This window comes from Chiloscyllium punctatum, chromosome 35, assembly GCF_047496795.1.
Source record: "Chiloscyllium punctatum isolate Juve2018m chromosome 35, sChiPun1.3, whole genome shotgun sequence".
In the NCBI taxonomy this organism is placed as follows: Eukaryota; Metazoa; Chordata; class Chondrichthyes; order Orectolobiformes; family Hemiscylliidae; genus Chiloscyllium; species Chiloscyllium punctatum.
This window is the reverse complement of record NC_092773.1, coordinates 14,015,338-14,031,899: the sequence shown is the minus strand read 5'-3', so window position 1 is coordinate 14,031,899 and position 16,562 is coordinate 14,015,338. Positions and strand designations below refer to the sequence as shown.

The window sequence follows — 16,562 nt, the reverse complement described above, 5'->3', positions numbered from 1 at the left end:
TCCTAATACCACTGCCTAAATTCATGTCACAAAGCTCATTGGAATTATTGAGCTGAGGTTTGTTCTTTTGAATCATGAGGGGAATGTTTTCAAATTTGCTAGTTGTAATGGCTTGCTGGTAGGCTTCTCGGATCAAATGACTCAACAATGTTTTAGACACTATCCTGGCTTCAACACATTTACCAGATGGCTTTTGCACTTTGTATGTATTACCCCGTTGATGTTCGCAAGTCTTTTAACATTTGTTGCACTAAGTATGAATTGATTTTAACTGTCAAAATATTCAATTTTGTAGCCAATCCCGCCCCCAAACACCTCAGATGGCTCAAGCAATCTTCGAACTAGAGCTGCAGCGGAACAGAGACAGTAGCTCTCAGGTATCTTGCTGTTGTACAATGATCTGTTCAATTAATTTCTGCAAAATAAAACTGCTGTCAAAATAACCCTTTGAATATGGTAAAATTTGAGAAGCACTTCACCAGGAATTTATTCACCCAAATGTTGGTACCAGGTCACGTGAGATATTAGCGCACGTGTCCAAATGCTTCAATCAGATGTACATAATGAATGACAGAAGTGAAGAGAGAGAGAGAGAGAGAGATCACCATGTGTTTACAGGGAATTCCACAGCTTGATATTGATGTAAATCAAGACTCTGATTGCTATTATGTTTGGTTGTTTGGCCTCACTTGACAGAAACATGAGGCACGGAGAGACAAAGGTGTGAGTTAAGGGAAAATGCGACAATCGAGATAGAGGCACAGAATAAGATGAACAGGCAAGATTAGGAGCAACATAGAAGACTGGACTTAGAAAATGATGAGAACAGGAGTAGGCAATTCAGTCTATCATGCCTAATTTGAGTGATATTTATTAAGCCCCAAAATGGTGAAAATACTTGGCTGAATGAGGATAGGTGCACAGCAGGTTACAAAAGGCAAATGTATTCTCTCAGGAAATGACAATAAATAAGAGAATAGTGTGAGAAAACAGATTTTAAAAAAAAACTTTGCAACTCGAGTGGATGTTGTCAGCTGTTTTAGTAAAAAAAACTTCCATTCCGACTCATTCCCCCATTCCGAGTTTCTCTCCTCTTTCAGGGGTCTGATGTTCTAATTGCTTGTTCAGAATAAAGTAATTCGTAATGGTTTGAAGGGTGGTGGAGAGCAGGCAGGCGAGTTGACGCCATGATGAGATCAGCCATGATTGTATCAAATGATGGAGTAGGCATGAGGGCACCTTGCCCGTTAATCTTAATATGCGCCTGTTTCTTCATTGTTGCATTCTCACTTTCAAATTTTAATTCTCTATGTTTCATGATTGTGTCAATAACCTGTTCCTTTGATTTAGTTCTGCCCTCATTCTTTTCCTCACCTGTATGTCAAAAACAATGTCATGCCGTTTTGTTTTTGGACTTTTCACATTGTTCATTTGCATCATATATTGTCACTTAGATATTGCTGTGAAATCAGTTCAGGGATAAGATCTAATGTCAAGACAGGTAAAGAAAATAGAAAGAATGAATAATTGACTAATTGCAGTTGCTTGTTTTAATACAATACAGTTTATTGCACACGCAATGTATGAGTTAAAAATGGAAGTGTTTAACTGACAGTTACAGGCTTTCTCTCCTCACTTAAACGTAGTGATCATGACTTAAAGTTGACTGGAACAAACTGCATGGATCTGATACAGCATTTTCTAGAATCAATGAACTGAAATGCTGAATCAGTTGTGTCCTTGCGTGCAAATATTTGAAGCTTGGCTTTAATTTGCTTTTAGCATTCACACAAGAGCACTCATGAAATATGAGCTATGTGGTCTGTAAGGGTGTGGTTCCATCTGTACAACATGTTATCAACTCATGCATGGATTGGAAAAACTTGAGAGTTGAATTCCTCCCCATTGAAATGCATGAAACTGAAAAGGACATGTTGGCTATTTGAAGAAAGCTGCTGCACCTGTTGCAAAACTGACTGTGGTGAATTTGTGGAATTGTTCATTGCAGAAAATTGGGTCCTTCACTGTATTCCTGGCTGATATGAACTGATTTTTAATCGTGACAAGATTTAGGGTTATGGTGGTGTTGAGGTAGGAAAGCGGAATTAATAATTATTCAATTTGACATGCTCTCTTTAAATTGTTGCTTCTCTTAAAACCTGGGGTTTTAAAATGTCAGAAATTGCAGTTAACCATTTTGACAGGAAGAATGCATCAGAAGCAGATGACTTAAACGGTGAGCTTGTAGAGTTCTCCAATGAACAGGGACCTGTTTGTCCTGGTGAGTTGCAAGATATTAGTGTGCATGTATAATAAGTAAAAAGGAAAATTTATTGTATGTTACTATGTATCGTGAAGTGAATTGAATGCATCAGTGAAGAGGTATGCTTGAGATTTTCACCTTATTGGTGAGGCCACTGCAGGAAGCCTGTGTGAAATGTGGTTTCAGAGAATAAATGTGAAAAATAAGCATAATCCTAAAGTGACTGTTAGCTGGACCTTCACAACCTCATTTGACATATTGTGCGAACCTCGGGTGATGTTATTGGTTATTCCTTATCTTGAGTAAACCCAACTCTGTCGTCTTGAGTTGCACTTAAACTTTTTCAAGAAATTATCATTGAAAACTGAGGCTGTGTGTTAAAAGCTTGTCTTTCACATTTGGGATGTGACAAAAGTTATTCTTGAGCTTTCTTTCTAGTCTGAAGATGATTGTTTGGAAAGAGACCAAGAAGTAGAAATCATGATCAAAAGGAGCGCCGAATGGATATCTGACTGGTCAAGTCGACCTGAAAACATTCCACCAAAGTGAGTGTTGGTTTATCTGTTGTGAAAGAAGTCTGTGGTGTCCTAATCGGGTAAATTTGCTGATGAGCGAAATTTATATGGACTATGGTTAAAACATGCTCTGAGCTCAGAATGTGTTAGTGTTACGTGAATTGGGTTTCCTAAATCTGCCTTGCACCATCAGAATCTTGAAAAAGGAAGCAAGAAAGGCTTGTTTTGAAGCTGAATTTGTTGATGTGAGCGCTGGGTGGAGCAAGTACCTTCTCTGAATTTTGCTCACCTGCAATTGGATAAGAACAGATTTGGTTAACCAATGTCGACTTAATGGTAGTTTTATGAAAATATGAGCAATGCAAGAAATTCTTTGCAAAGGAGACCAGGCAAATTTCTGCCAATTCTAATAGTGACATGATTTAAATAGGGAGAACTGTGACATCGAAATTGCAAGTAACTTTTAAAAACCCTGATGTCATGTACCAATCTGTGTCTGATTTCCTGGGTGAAAAGCAAAATGATGAATATGGAGTCCATCCACCAGCACCTGCAAAGAGCAAAGCTAAGCTCACATGTCTCAAAGGTTAACTTAAAGCAAGCTGCTGTTTGTTTTTTTTTCACTTGTCCCTATCAATTTGTTTCCAGACGTGCGACCACCTTTCCTTGTATTACTTTTTCATGAAGTACACTTGATTTTTTTTGCCTGGTAAAGGCCCACTTTGAAGTTAATTCTGTTGTCAGTGTGTTTTATGAGTGGTAGAATGAAATAGTTTATTTTGAGTTCTGTGGTTATATGTAATATTCACATAACACTTGGTTTATTTACAGTATTGTTTCTTTGTGATTCTTCCAGGGAGTTTCATTTCAAACATCCAAAACATTCAGTTACTCTAAGTATGAGAAAGACTGGAGCAATGAAGAAAGGTGGCGTATTTTCAGCTGAATTTCTGAAGATTTTCTTTCCATCTTTGCTGCTATCTCATATTTTGGCTCTTGGCCTCGGGTAGGTGTTTATTCCCATGTTCTGAAGACTTTTTTTGAATATGGTGACCCCTTGTTAATTCAGAATAATGCTGTTATGCTTATTCAGTCAGACAGGAATATTTCGATGTTCACAAACTCTGATATTCTTGTAGCCTTAGCTTTTGATCCCAGCTGAGGGTGAATTTAGAGTCATAGAGATGTACAGCATAGAAACAGACCCTTCGGTCCAACCTGTCCATGCCGACTAGATATCCCAACCCAATCTAATCCCACCTGCCAGCACCCGGCCCATATCCCTCCAAACCCTTCCAATTCAAATACCCGTCCGAATGTCTCTTAAATGTTGCAATTGTACCAGCATCCACCACTTCCTCTGGCAGCTCATTCCATACACGTACTATCCTATGTGTGAAAAAGTTGTCTCTTAGGTCTCTTTTATATCTTCCCCTCTCACCCTAAACCTATGCCCTCTAGTTCTGGACTCCCCTACCCCAGGGAAAAGACTTTGTCTATTTACCCTATTTATGCCCCTCATGATTTTGTAAACCTCTATAAGGTCACCCCTCAGCCTTCGATGCTCCAGGGAAAACAGCCTCTCTGCTTCCTCAGGCAGCTGAGGAAATTTTGGCATGACAGTGAATAACCTTGCCAACTTACATAGGTGCACCATCGAGAGCATTCTGTCTGGATGTATCACTACCTGGTATGGCAACTGTACCATTCAAGATTGGAGACAGTTACAAAACGTGGTGAACTCGGCCCGGACAATCACAAAGGCTAACCTCCCATCTATAAAATCCATCCACGAGGCATGTTGTCAAAGAAAGACCACCAGCATTCTCAAAGATTCATTTCACCCTTCAATGCTTTTCTACAACCTCTCCCATTGGGGAGAAATGTACAGAAGCCTGAACATAGATACAGCCAGTTTCGTAACAGTTTCTACCCTACTGTTATTACAATACTGAATGGGCTCTCAAACTCTTAACCTTCATCTGTACCTGTGTTTTTGTTTTTGCCTGTGTTTATTATTTACTTCAGTTCTGATCCTAAAGTGAAAACTGGTTTGATGGACCACAATTTTCATTTTGGAAATTTGTTTGCTGTGACGGTCAGGAACTGAAAATAGTTGTGTTAGCATGCAAGTGTATTTGTGACACATGTTCCAAAGTTGTTGCACAGAAGTGATAAATTAGAAACAAGGCCATTTATTGTCAATTTTCCCAGTGAAATCCTTTCTAGATAGTTTGGCTGTTATATTCATGGTTTAATCTGTTCCTCACCTGACGAGCATTTCCTTGGAGCGGGTTTCTGCACTTTGATGAGATGATGTTCCGTGAGTATTACTTTGAGATAGAGACAGACGAAGTCACTGATATTTGCTCCCAGAGCCAGAACCAAAATGAAATCCTTCATCCAACCTGTGTTGCATCACGAATGAAGTGTGCTTGAAATAAAGCTTCGTTGTTCTGAGGGTTGTCCAAAAAATGAAGCCTTTTGAAGAAATGCACAGGATTTCCCAACTTAGCTGTTGTTTAGATCCAAGTTGACAAAGCATGATCCAGGCTTCTTTACCCAGCAACTTCCTTGACCTAATGTTCCAATGAAAGGCATCCTTATCCAGAAGGGCGTTCCACTTATCTGATAAAGGATTTTGCTCAATTCTCTTTGAGCAATGCTGAGCCATCCTTCCATTTTTGACAGCTGTTTTATCGAGCAGGCAGACGACATTCCATTTTCAGAGCAGTCATCTGCATTATAATGAAATTTAAAGTTACTGAAAGCCACTGGGAGCTGGTGTCAAGCCAAAACTTTGTAAGCTAAATGTGATGTTTGGGTGCTGAGAAAGTAGGTGCCCAGTAGGTGAGGGGATAAGGTGCCAGATGAGTAGGGAGCCACTTGGGAGTGGGTATGCTACGAATGCATACCAGGTGGATTGGGGATAAAGTGTGATGTTGGTTGAATATTAAAGTACAAGATGACAAGGTAGGCGATGGTGTGTTTGAGTTTGTTGGAGTGTTTGGGAGAAATCTGGTCTGGTGTGAGCTGGAGTGTGTCTGATCTGGTTTGGGTGGCAGAGCTGAGGGAATGTGAATTGCATTGGGTTAATCAGTTTTCAGTGGTGGGTGGTTGTTTTGTGTTGGGGTATGCGTAGTTGGGGCAGTGACGTTGTGTTGCATCGGGTCGAGGAGTTGGGTCAGTTTTTGGTTGTGTTTGTGGTGTTGGTGGGGTAAGGGGAGTCCAGACACATTGGGTCCTATCCTCTGTACAAGGGGAGGATGGCAAGGTTAGTCCAGCTGGGGAAAGGATCCAGTGCGGAGTGTTCTGTGTGAGATCCGGGGGAAATATAGTTTGGGGTTTGTTTTGCAGTTATGAGTCAGTTAGACTATGCATTTCAAAGTCTGACTTTTCCTGAGTAACTAATTTGAATTTCATTGAAACCCTTCAAACTTTAAATGGAGATTTTGGGAGTACTCCAGCTGGAGTGGAATTACCCAGTGGAAAATTCAATTCCCCAGGCAATTTATTCAGTGTGTTCAGATTGTAACTCAACGGGGTTCCCATGATTAACTGCTAGCTGCTCTGGCATCATGACTGTTAGTCCAGAGAAAATTGTTGGCACAATTTGAGTGCAAATAAATAGAATCTAGTTTCGGGTCAACAGTTATGAACTATCAGAAGAAGCTGTTAACTTACAAACCCCATTAGGCACACAAGGACAGACACAAAAGCCATCTATGATATGTTTTTAGGAAAAGGATGGGAAGCATTTCAGTGGTCCATGTCCACAGGGTTTGCTAACATAATCCTTTTGCTGATAAGGTAAGTGCTGCTTGATCTTGCTTCTCCAGGTAGTTGTCATTGATTTGCAAGAGGTGCACGGTTGTTGGTTCATTGTTTTACGCTGAGAGAGGTCTCTGATTAGAAAGTTGCAGCCGATGAGAAATAAACTATCTGAAGGTCTGAGATTTGTTTTTGCAGAGCAAAAGTAGTTCCTCCTCCTCCAGAGGTTCTGATGATTTGTGTCAAAATATTCACACCCCCAAACACACCCTTTGCTGGTCACTTGCTTGTGAGCAAATGACATAGCTCTTGGTGTACAGGAAGCCTTTGTTCTATGGACTCGTGATCAGTTTGAATGACAGTCAGCTAGCTAGCAGCAGAAGCTCCATGTGGTTCTATTTTGTCTGTGACTAGGCTTTCCCCGCTGCACAGTGCTTGAAGTGGGTATCAACTAACTTGCCTTTAAACAGTACAGTCGTCTTTCTATGAATGTTGTCATTTTTAGCAGTCTTGTTCACATTTCTGTACACAATCAATAATTTGAAACATAAGTAATAGTCTGCACACATGTCTACTTGGACTGGTAAAGCAGCTTCAGCCTTGCTAGTGCTGATGGCCTGGAACTGCCAAAATGTGCCTGCCTTAGTGCTGGTGTGGATCTTTTCTTTGAAGTGGACCTGTCTGTGTGGTCCTTCTCCATCTGTGTCTCTGAGTCACATCTCTTTAATTAGTCATTACTTCAGGTATTATTTTGCATATAAACCAGAAATCACATGACTTCTTGGAAAGGCTATTTTGACCTAATAAGAGGGACAAAAGGATTCTGACTATGCAAAAAGGAAGTTACCTTTTACAAAGTTGAAAACATAATCTGAAATTTAACAAATGAAATGATTTCCAAATAATAAGGTAAGCATGGAGCACACTCCACAGTAGGGTGGTATGGGTTTCAACATGTTGCTGAACTTGTATTAGTATTGTTTCATTTTTGGGTGAATATTCAGGAAAATGCTTCATTTACAATGTAACATATCTCACGGAATAACTGTAAATAGCCTGCTCAAATGACACAAGACATACTTTAATGCCCGAGCATCATTAGTTGATTTCCAGAAAGACAATGGAAACCCTGAAATTTACTTGCCTTCCTCATTCTGTGGTTGGACCAAACTGGCTAATTGTTTTTCAGGTGAATCTAATATTGTATGATTTTCCAATCTTGCTGGGGGGGATCTCATCTTAGTTGGTTGATGATACTCCATTTTCTTGACTCTGTCATTGTCTTCCACCTGATGTTCCTAGCACATCTGCTCTTTGAGCTAAAGATTACATTGGAAATGCTGTTTTTCTAAATTGGAGCAGTTTCTCTCAACCATGCCATTGATTTGTTGTGGGACTTGGTTCATGTAATTTTTGTCAATTTGTCTGTGATCTTGGCAAACCGTGCCGAAACCCTAGTTCCTTGTGATGAGTGATTGTCCAAGGTCAAATTTGGGCCTGGAGAATCTGAGCTGATCATGTTTTGTTCAACGGTAAGATAGTTAAATGCAACGTTTACCAAAAGCAAAAATGAAAAACAAGAACAACACACTGTTAAACTTGTATGACACTTAAGACTTGACATGCTGGCTATCCTGTGACGTCTTCTATAGAGTTTGACAGTTATGAACCTTGTCAGAGATCTTTGCATACCTCACATATTCATTCAGAGCTGAATTGAAACTGTAAAATATCATGCAACAAAAAAGTTGTCAAGAAAGATTATGAAAATAATTTATGTAGCTGGAGTTAATGTTAGTTTTCTCAAGTTGATTTTGTTGGGAAACTGATGAATTTAAAATTGGCAATCATTTTTATTTCAGCATGTGGTAAACCTTTGACTGAAAATATGGCAAATTCCACTCAAGTCAAATGTGTAATCAACATAACAAAATATCTGAAGAGAAATATTTTTAAAATTGCTTTCAGTCGCATGGCGCATTTGTTTGTAGGCTAATTATATATTATTGTGGATTAAGAATTGACCATAGGTGCATCACCATGATCCAGAGGTAGCTTTGATAATATCAGGCCTCATAATTTGAGAGCATTTCATACCAACTGCTTTGTTGTCATTAAGATAGTCAGTTAAATGCCATGTCCTCAACGTATTTCAAAGTTGCTCAATTTTCTCTTAGTCTTGGATTTGTGAGGACCTGCCATCTGAACTTCCGCTTCATCCCTGCAGCTGTTTATCTGCTGATAGTGGATATGTCCATACAGTGCCTCACTTTAATGGATATTAATTAGGGCTGATTGAGATGGATCAGGTTGTGGACTTCACAGGAGATTGTTTTATTTTGTAATTATACTGTTTCTACCCTTTGTGTACAGTTGCTGTGAACCACTGAATTTAAATAATTAGACATTGTGCACAAAGACAATCTATGATGCTGTGTCATCAGAGCAGCAGCTTTGGGAAATGCAGACCTGAACTAGCAAATCTGCAGGCAGCCAAATAATAGAATAGAATGAAAAATACTTTGTGCCGTTCATATTGGTGAAAAATGATGAGAGTTGTTGATGCAATTACTAATCATGGTTCGTCTTTATCATGTACGACCCATGAGCAGCTGTTAATGATCTTGGTGATTTGGTGAGTTCGAACATGTGTATTACCTACAGAACTTGCCAATATTTAAGATACATACTGTGACCATTTTATTTTGGCTTCTTGTTCGGGTTTGAAATTAAATATTTCCAAAGAAGCAGGCCTGGAGTCTGATTTCTGAAGGATATCAGATGTCATTTGCAATTGGACATTATTCTCTGGTTATGAGGAACTGAGAGGAAAGGTACAACAGCAAGGTGCAGTCGGGTGGCACAGTGGTTAGTGCTGCTGCCTCATAGCACCACAGAACTTGGTTCGATTCAATCCTTGGGTGACTGACTGTGTGTAGTTCCCACATTCTCCCCAAGTTTGCATTGGTTTCCTCCAGTTTCCTCATGCAGCCCATAGTTGTGCAAGTTAGGTTGATTAACCATGTGGGGTCATGGCAACATGCTGGGCTTGAGGGGGTCTTGGTGGGAAGCTCTTCATTGTGTTGCAGACCAAGGGTCTGCTTCCATGCTGTACATTGCTATGACTGTATGACTTGATAGGCTGAATGTTGTCTGCACTGTCGTGATTGGAATCTGTGATTCTATGGCTGTAGTTGTAAACTCAACTGTGGCACATTGTTCAGGTAGAGCAGCAGGAATCATGTTCGTATTTTAAACTTGACGTGAGAGTGATTAATTTCGACAGTGAGTGGAACACAAGCACAGAGGACTGTTGCATTTGCCAGGCAGAAAGGCATAAGACATAAGTTATAGTTTGAATAAAATGTCATTTGAACTAGTGTAATGTGGTTTTGACAGACCATGTTTTGAACTCCTTTATGTCTTTGGTGTACAAGTGAAGGTGTGCATGACACATTGGCTGCATTTAATAGCTTCTTCCCATTTTATTTATCCCATTGTGTGAATATCAAACGTGAGCTGGATATTTCCATAGGAGGGCATAGCTGAGATTGCACTCTCAGCAGGGAATGAATTGCATGATTAGTTATATCTTAGCTTGGCACATCTATCATGTGTTTAGCACTGCCAACATCTGGATGATTTCAGTTTTTGAATTTCATGCTTAAAAACTCCAGGAGGAAAATCTGGAGTGCAGGAAAAATTGTTGGCATCAACAACCTTTTTAATTTTAAACAGAGTTCCATGACTTTATTTGGTGAGTAATGTACAACTGGAATTCAACTAACACGTCTCTAGGGGGTTTCTAATTTATTTAGTAAAAAAATAATTGCCCTCATTGACATCAGTTCTTAAAATCAATTAAAACCATGTCATTTTTATCATGCAAGCTTGAGTTTCATGTGACAAAGTTTCCTAATTTGAGCCCTTTTGTTTCAGAATCTACATTGGAAAAAGGCTGACAACGTCTTCATCAAGCACATTCTGAGATCCAGAATCACAGTTATACATGGCTTGTGAAATTATGTGGCTGCTCCATTAGTACTTTAGAATTGGAGGAAGAAAGAAACCCACTTCAAGCACAAGACATCCTATTCCAATATGTTTTCCCTTTGAAGGAACTGCTTGGCCACCTGAGCACAGACTTGGCCGAACATTGTTTGCCGTGAATTTGGGACTTCTTGAGCTCTGTGTACTATGTGACAGCAGCCAAATTTGTTTCAATTAATAGTTTGCTTCACCAGCAAACACTCATTCAAGGAGCAGTCCCACGAGTTGGATCAAATTGCAAAATCTATGCGGTTAACACAAAGTACCAGTGGGGATGGGTAGGAATCCTTTTTTCAGCCTTATTGAATCAACAAAGCTGTAGAAGGAATGCAGTCTTCTGTTTGCGATTCACCATCTCTTTGACAAGAGAAAGCATTTAATCTGACATCAACAAAACTGAAATAACATGCTGCTGTTTGGAACAGTGACAGGTGGATTTGTTTTTAGATTGTAACAATAAACATTATTTGATTGTTAATCTTTTCTTAAATTTGACGTTTCCCTCCACCCCTGATGAGAAATTAGTTTTCATACCATCCTCTAATGTTCACATCCTCCAAGCCAGGATGATTGGCATGTAGTTGGACTCCGATTATGCTTCTCTGAGCAAAGTTGTTTCTTCTTGGTTTTATTTTGGTGTTGAATTGGAAACCAGTGTTTGTGATTCATTGTTTGACCATCCTTTACATTTCCAAAGATAGTGCTAAGATTATGTACGACATGCTTTTCACGTCACACATAATCTTAGCAGCAATCTTTTTGATCCTAGTGTGTTGCTATAAACTCCCAAGAATGTTCAGAATGTGCAGAAGTCATCATCTCATTTCAGCTTCACCTTGTCTTGCTACTCGGGGTTGTAGCTTTCTAACGAAGAGTAAGCTTATTCAGCCCAGACTGTTAATTGTATGAAGAACAAAGAACTGAATTTTCAGCCATCCAAAAGGAATTATGCAGACCAGAGGAGAATTTGCTGTTAACTCGATCTCCTGAAATGCAATCATGTTAGTCTATCTTGGATGAGATGTGGGAAGTATGTAGTGAAACCAATTTGCCATGTTTGTTTTTGTTCTAGTCCTTTAATAGGAAGGAGATTGGTACATTGAAAACACCATTTCAGTAACCTTTTTCGGTTTGAGTTTGTTGCTTTTGGCGCAATGCACTTTGGAAATTCTGTTCAGGGAATGCATATTTGTGAACTGAATGAAGTTTAAGATAGCTTGGCTTTTTGTGTCTGGTATCTGAGATGTTCAGTTTATTTGATGGGATTAGTAGGTTATGGTGAGAAGGATCTCATCCCTGACTTTGTTGGCGAAAACCAGGCAAATATCAGTGTGTAGCTAGAGAGGCATTAGAAGACTGAAACAATGGGGAGACCAAGCTCCACTGTGCGCCTGAAGCAAGGCTTGATGCTCTCACGAGCGTGAAAAGTTTTCCATTTCCCAGCTTGAATATATCACTTTGGAAACTTTGCTCATGAAGGCATCAAATGAAGCCAAGTGACAGCTTTGAGATTGAGATGTCGAAGTGATGCTGTATTGCACACAAGAAAATGTACTTGGGTGCAATTTTGTCTTTCACTAAACTGTTGAAAATGCTCCTGATTTTGTACAGTTCCTGATAACTAAACGTTGAAACAGAATTGCTTCAAGATCATGGAAAAATGTCCTGGATTGAAACTGTTTTTGAGGGGACAGAATCTTCATCAATTTGCCCACTTGTAGTCAAGAAAAGATTGTTGCATATGGAGCATGTATTCTTTTCTGGATACATCCCAGCTCTTCTGATCACCCAATTTACTCCCTTCACTTGTAGGGAAGCCATGGGCAGTCCCAGAAATAACTATTCGTTTAACTTGTGGAAACGTGACTTTAAAGGATCATGCTTTAGAAGGTCAATCCAATTGTCTCCCAATTAAGAGTGGATGTTGTTACATTTTGAACATGAGTGCAACAAACATCTTAAAACCTGATCTGGAGAACAGCTGTTTGGACGGACCTGAAAAATAAAATGCACACTTGCACAATTGTATTTAGTGCATGCAGGCACCAAATTTTATGTTAAAAATATCAATTTGAAACTTTGTTAATTTTGCAATTGGGTCAGGATTTGCAAGGTGCATCTGTTCAATGCATTTGAGTCAAAATGATTATTGGTACTCTTGGTATGCAAAGTTATGTAAAAAGTATTTCATAACCATTTTTGTGCCATTAAACTCATGAATACAAGTCTGTATTCTTTGCAAATCTCTACCTCAATCTCAAATTGGTTATCATTTAAACAACTTAATTCATGCACTTAAAGCAGCAAAATATCAATGGGGAATTGATGGCTGAATGGTATTATTGATAGACTATATCCATGATCCAGGTAATGTTTTGGGGGCCCAAGTTCGAACACCTCAAGTGCAGAAAGTGGGAATTGAATTCAAGCAAGAAATCTTCTGTCTAATGACCACAAAAACATGTTGGATTGTGATTTGCGAATGTGCTTTGGAGAAGGAAACAGCTGTTTTTTGCTTTTCTGGCTGATGTGGATCTCGGGACTTGGTTGATTCTGAGATGGGCAATAAAAGCTTAATTGGCCAGTGATATGCACATCCTGTCAATGAATTTTTTTTAAAAATGACGGTGGAACTCCAGGCTTTTTTGAGCACAGAGTAGAATTCTGATTTGCTTGAAGGAAACTGCCTGAAGCCTTTTCAAGATAAGTTTGTCTTCACTCTGCACTAATTGAATGGTTCCAAGAACTCTTTCAAGGGTCAAGGAAAAGCTTGAAACTTATGATTTTAAAATGTTTCCTTTTCATGCACGTTCATGATAAGCAGTCCTTGCACAAATATGAGCCTCTATTGAGAAGTGGTATGGTGACTTAAGACAGCTTGATTAGTTTTTCGAATGATGCACCTTTCAGCCAGGATTACAGATAAACATCACATATGGACGCTTGTCTTATTGCTCCCCATTTGAGGGTATTGGTAATGCTTCAGCTCTTACTTTGCTGAGATCAGCTGAGTTCTTTTAGACCACAGCATTGAAATCTCCATATCACTCTAGATGCTTGTGTTCATTTTGCAATTAGTCATATTCATGTCTGAAGACTGGATAACAAGTTGAATGATCTGTACTTTTTGAAGCATTCCTTGACAGTGCTGTATTTGATTATTAGAATTTGTGATTAATTTTTAAAAATTTTAATCCTTAAAGACAGAATGTTCTTCATAATTAGATAACCTGATTAAATTAATGAAGCAGCATTGGTGTGGTTAAGGTGGTCTGCTTGAAATTCATTGGGTTTTTTTTCGACATTCTTGCGCTGCTCAGAGTGAAACAAAAATATTGTCTCTGTTCAAACAATGTTGAACAACAGATGATTTTCTTGGTTGAAAAAACTGTAGCATAACAAAGTGTGCAAGTGGGGTTTCAGGCCCTGCTGCTTTGTACTGTACGTTGTCATTAAATCGGAAACATGGATTGATAGACTATTAAGTTTGTGCTGTGCTTTGTGTTATCAAGTTCACAAAGTGAATGCAGAAGGTACTGAAGTTGGAAAGCCATGCAGACCAACAACGTTCTAGGTTCAATATCAAATCTTCGTTTGGAAAGACAAGAACTGTTTGTAATTAGCCCCTGGTATTGAAAAGGACCAATATATGTCTCACACGCATGAAATGAGAATTGTGTGCACCAGTTGTGATCTGTGTTGAAATAATGCTTGTTTTGGAATTGGCTCAAGTTGCCATTTAAACATACATGCATATTGCTGAAAAGTAAAATCTTAGAACAAAGACTATCCAATAATCTAAAATGACTTTTGGAAAACAAATGGAATTAAAGAATGTATGTGGTTTTATGAATTTGGGTCGAACAATTGAAAATGACTTTAGAAAGTCTGTATTGAGCTCCTGACTTGAATATGTGAAAACAGTTTTTGAATAAGGTGAGTTTTTTTAAAATGCCTTTGACTTAATTTTTATGTGTTTCAATGTTTGCAAACCAGACTTGTTCTGAGAACTTTGCATTTAATTGGTTGGAAGCTGGGCCCATGCATGATTTATTTGAAACTAGTGTCTTGATTGTAGAAACTGTGTTGAAGATGATTGTCTCATAAAATTCCTCCATTGTCTTTGTCTTTGCTTTAGACAATTTTCTTTGGTGCTATCAGGATATTCCTGTATCCAAGCAGGAAGTCTGTTCTTTTAGTTCAGAGAGAGATGGAAGGAAAAACTTTGGTAAGGAAGTAAACTTCCAGATAATATTTCCTTGTTGATGTTTAAGATTTTAACTGGGTTTTCAGAAATTGGTGTCGTTATGGTTTGAAGTCACTGTACATTTGAAGTTATTGTTTTTAGCCAGTTTTTCTCAGTTGTTTGTTGTCAGCCAAAATGGTGTATGATGTTCGATGTTGCAAGAATGGCCATTGCAGACTGTTTCATGAGAAGGGTAGTAAGGCCAGGCAAGTTGAAACAGGTGTTCAAGATGGTCTGTAGGATCCTTGGGTTGAAAAATAGAGGCATTTAATATAAAAGCAAGGAAGTGATGCTACATGTCTACAAATCATTGGTCAGAGTGCATTTGGAGTATTGTGTTCACATCTGGGCATCTTATTTAGACAAACATGTTGAAGACTTGAGAGGGTTGCAAAGGAAATGTAGTCGAATGATAACACAGTGGGATTTTCAATTCAAGGCAAGATCAGAGAAATTGAGCTTCCTCTCCTTGGAGGAGAAAAGATGAAAAAGTAATTATTCAGAATTATGTACGTTTCAGAGTAAAGAACTGTTTCAGTTGGAGGTCACAATTTCAAGGTGGTTGGCAAGCCAGCTGGAAGTGACAGGATAAGAAACTTCAGTCATCAGAGTTGTTAGGATTTGGAATTTGCTGCTTGCAGAAGTGGTTGAGGTCGTTTCTACAGGAGGTTTCAAAAAACCTGAATATATAGTTGAAGGTGTTCAATTTCGAGCTACGCAGGTAGGACTGGCGATTGGGGTAAACTGGGTATGTTTTCGGGAGTGGGTGCAGATACGATTGGTTGAATGGCCTCCTCCTTTCCTGTAAAATGCAATAATTCCACCAGAAAAATTGAAAGCTTTTCACCCTTGCTGTAAAATGTAAAAACAATAGAAATTTTATGTCTTCTGTGATGAGCATCTCCATATACCAAATAAAGTATACAATAGTCAGAATGTTTCCCTTTTGAATTGTCCCAGGAAATGGTCAGGTTGACCACAGTCATGTTTGACCACAAACCTGATTTTGTGCAATTGAAACAGTTGAAGTGCAATCACCAGTAGAGGTCACTACAGAGTTGAGGCTGTGAAGGCATCAAGTTTCTCTCTCTGCTTCTAAGACTGGCTTTTAACTATTTTAACTATCCTGAATCCTGACAGTTGCTCAGAGTGGCTGGTGACCAAATCCTCTTCCACCTCAGAAATATGTAGTCACTAAGTATGATCTCTGTTTTGATTTGTGATATCCTTGTTACAAGTCAAGAATGGTGACTTAAATATTTGAAAATAAAATATTTCCACAGCTCTTCTGAATTAGTCCAGCAAATTATTGCAGTTGTCGGTAACTGCAGTTGTGATGAGTCAACTGAAATGTGACACCGTGAGAGATGAATGCCTGCTAATGTGCTACTTTTGTGCTATTTTTCTAAGGAAGCAAACTAATGATTTTATGAAGCAATTCTCTCCTCTTCTTAACTTTGGCCTTTTATCTTTTTGCGTCCCCCTGAAGAATTAATTGAAGCATATGATGTGAAAAAGATGGCCACACTATCATGATGTCAGTATTGTATTGGCAGCTTGAACTGGATGTTAAGACCAAATTCTGTTGGGATACAGGTGTCCTACTTTACTGACCAAGATGGAACTGTGCCACCAACATGTCGAGTTGCCTATCAGATTCCTCATAACCAGACCCTAATCTCTTTCATGCTCAATTAAACCAGATGTGCAAGCTACG

General features: G+C 38.9%; 1 protein-coding gene across 1 annotated transcript in view; it reads left to right on the top strand.

Moving 5' to 3' along the window:
- Positions 1–16,134, top strand: part of bnip3la (BCL2 interacting protein 3 like a) — a 29,112-nt gene extending 12,978 nt beyond the window's left edge. Inside the window, exons 3-6 of the mRNA XM_072553995.1 lie at positions 296–377; positions 2,702–2,808; positions 3,635–3,784; positions 10,489–16,134. Of these exons, the coding sequence (XP_072410096.1) occupies positions 296–377; positions 2,702–2,808; positions 3,635–3,784; positions 10,489–10,537 (388 nt within the window). The 3' untranslated portion in view covers positions 10,538–16,134. The remainder of the gene's footprint in view (positions 1–295; positions 378–2,701; positions 2,809–3,634; positions 3,785–10,488) is intronic.
- Positions 16,135–16,562: the final 428 nt, after the last annotated feature.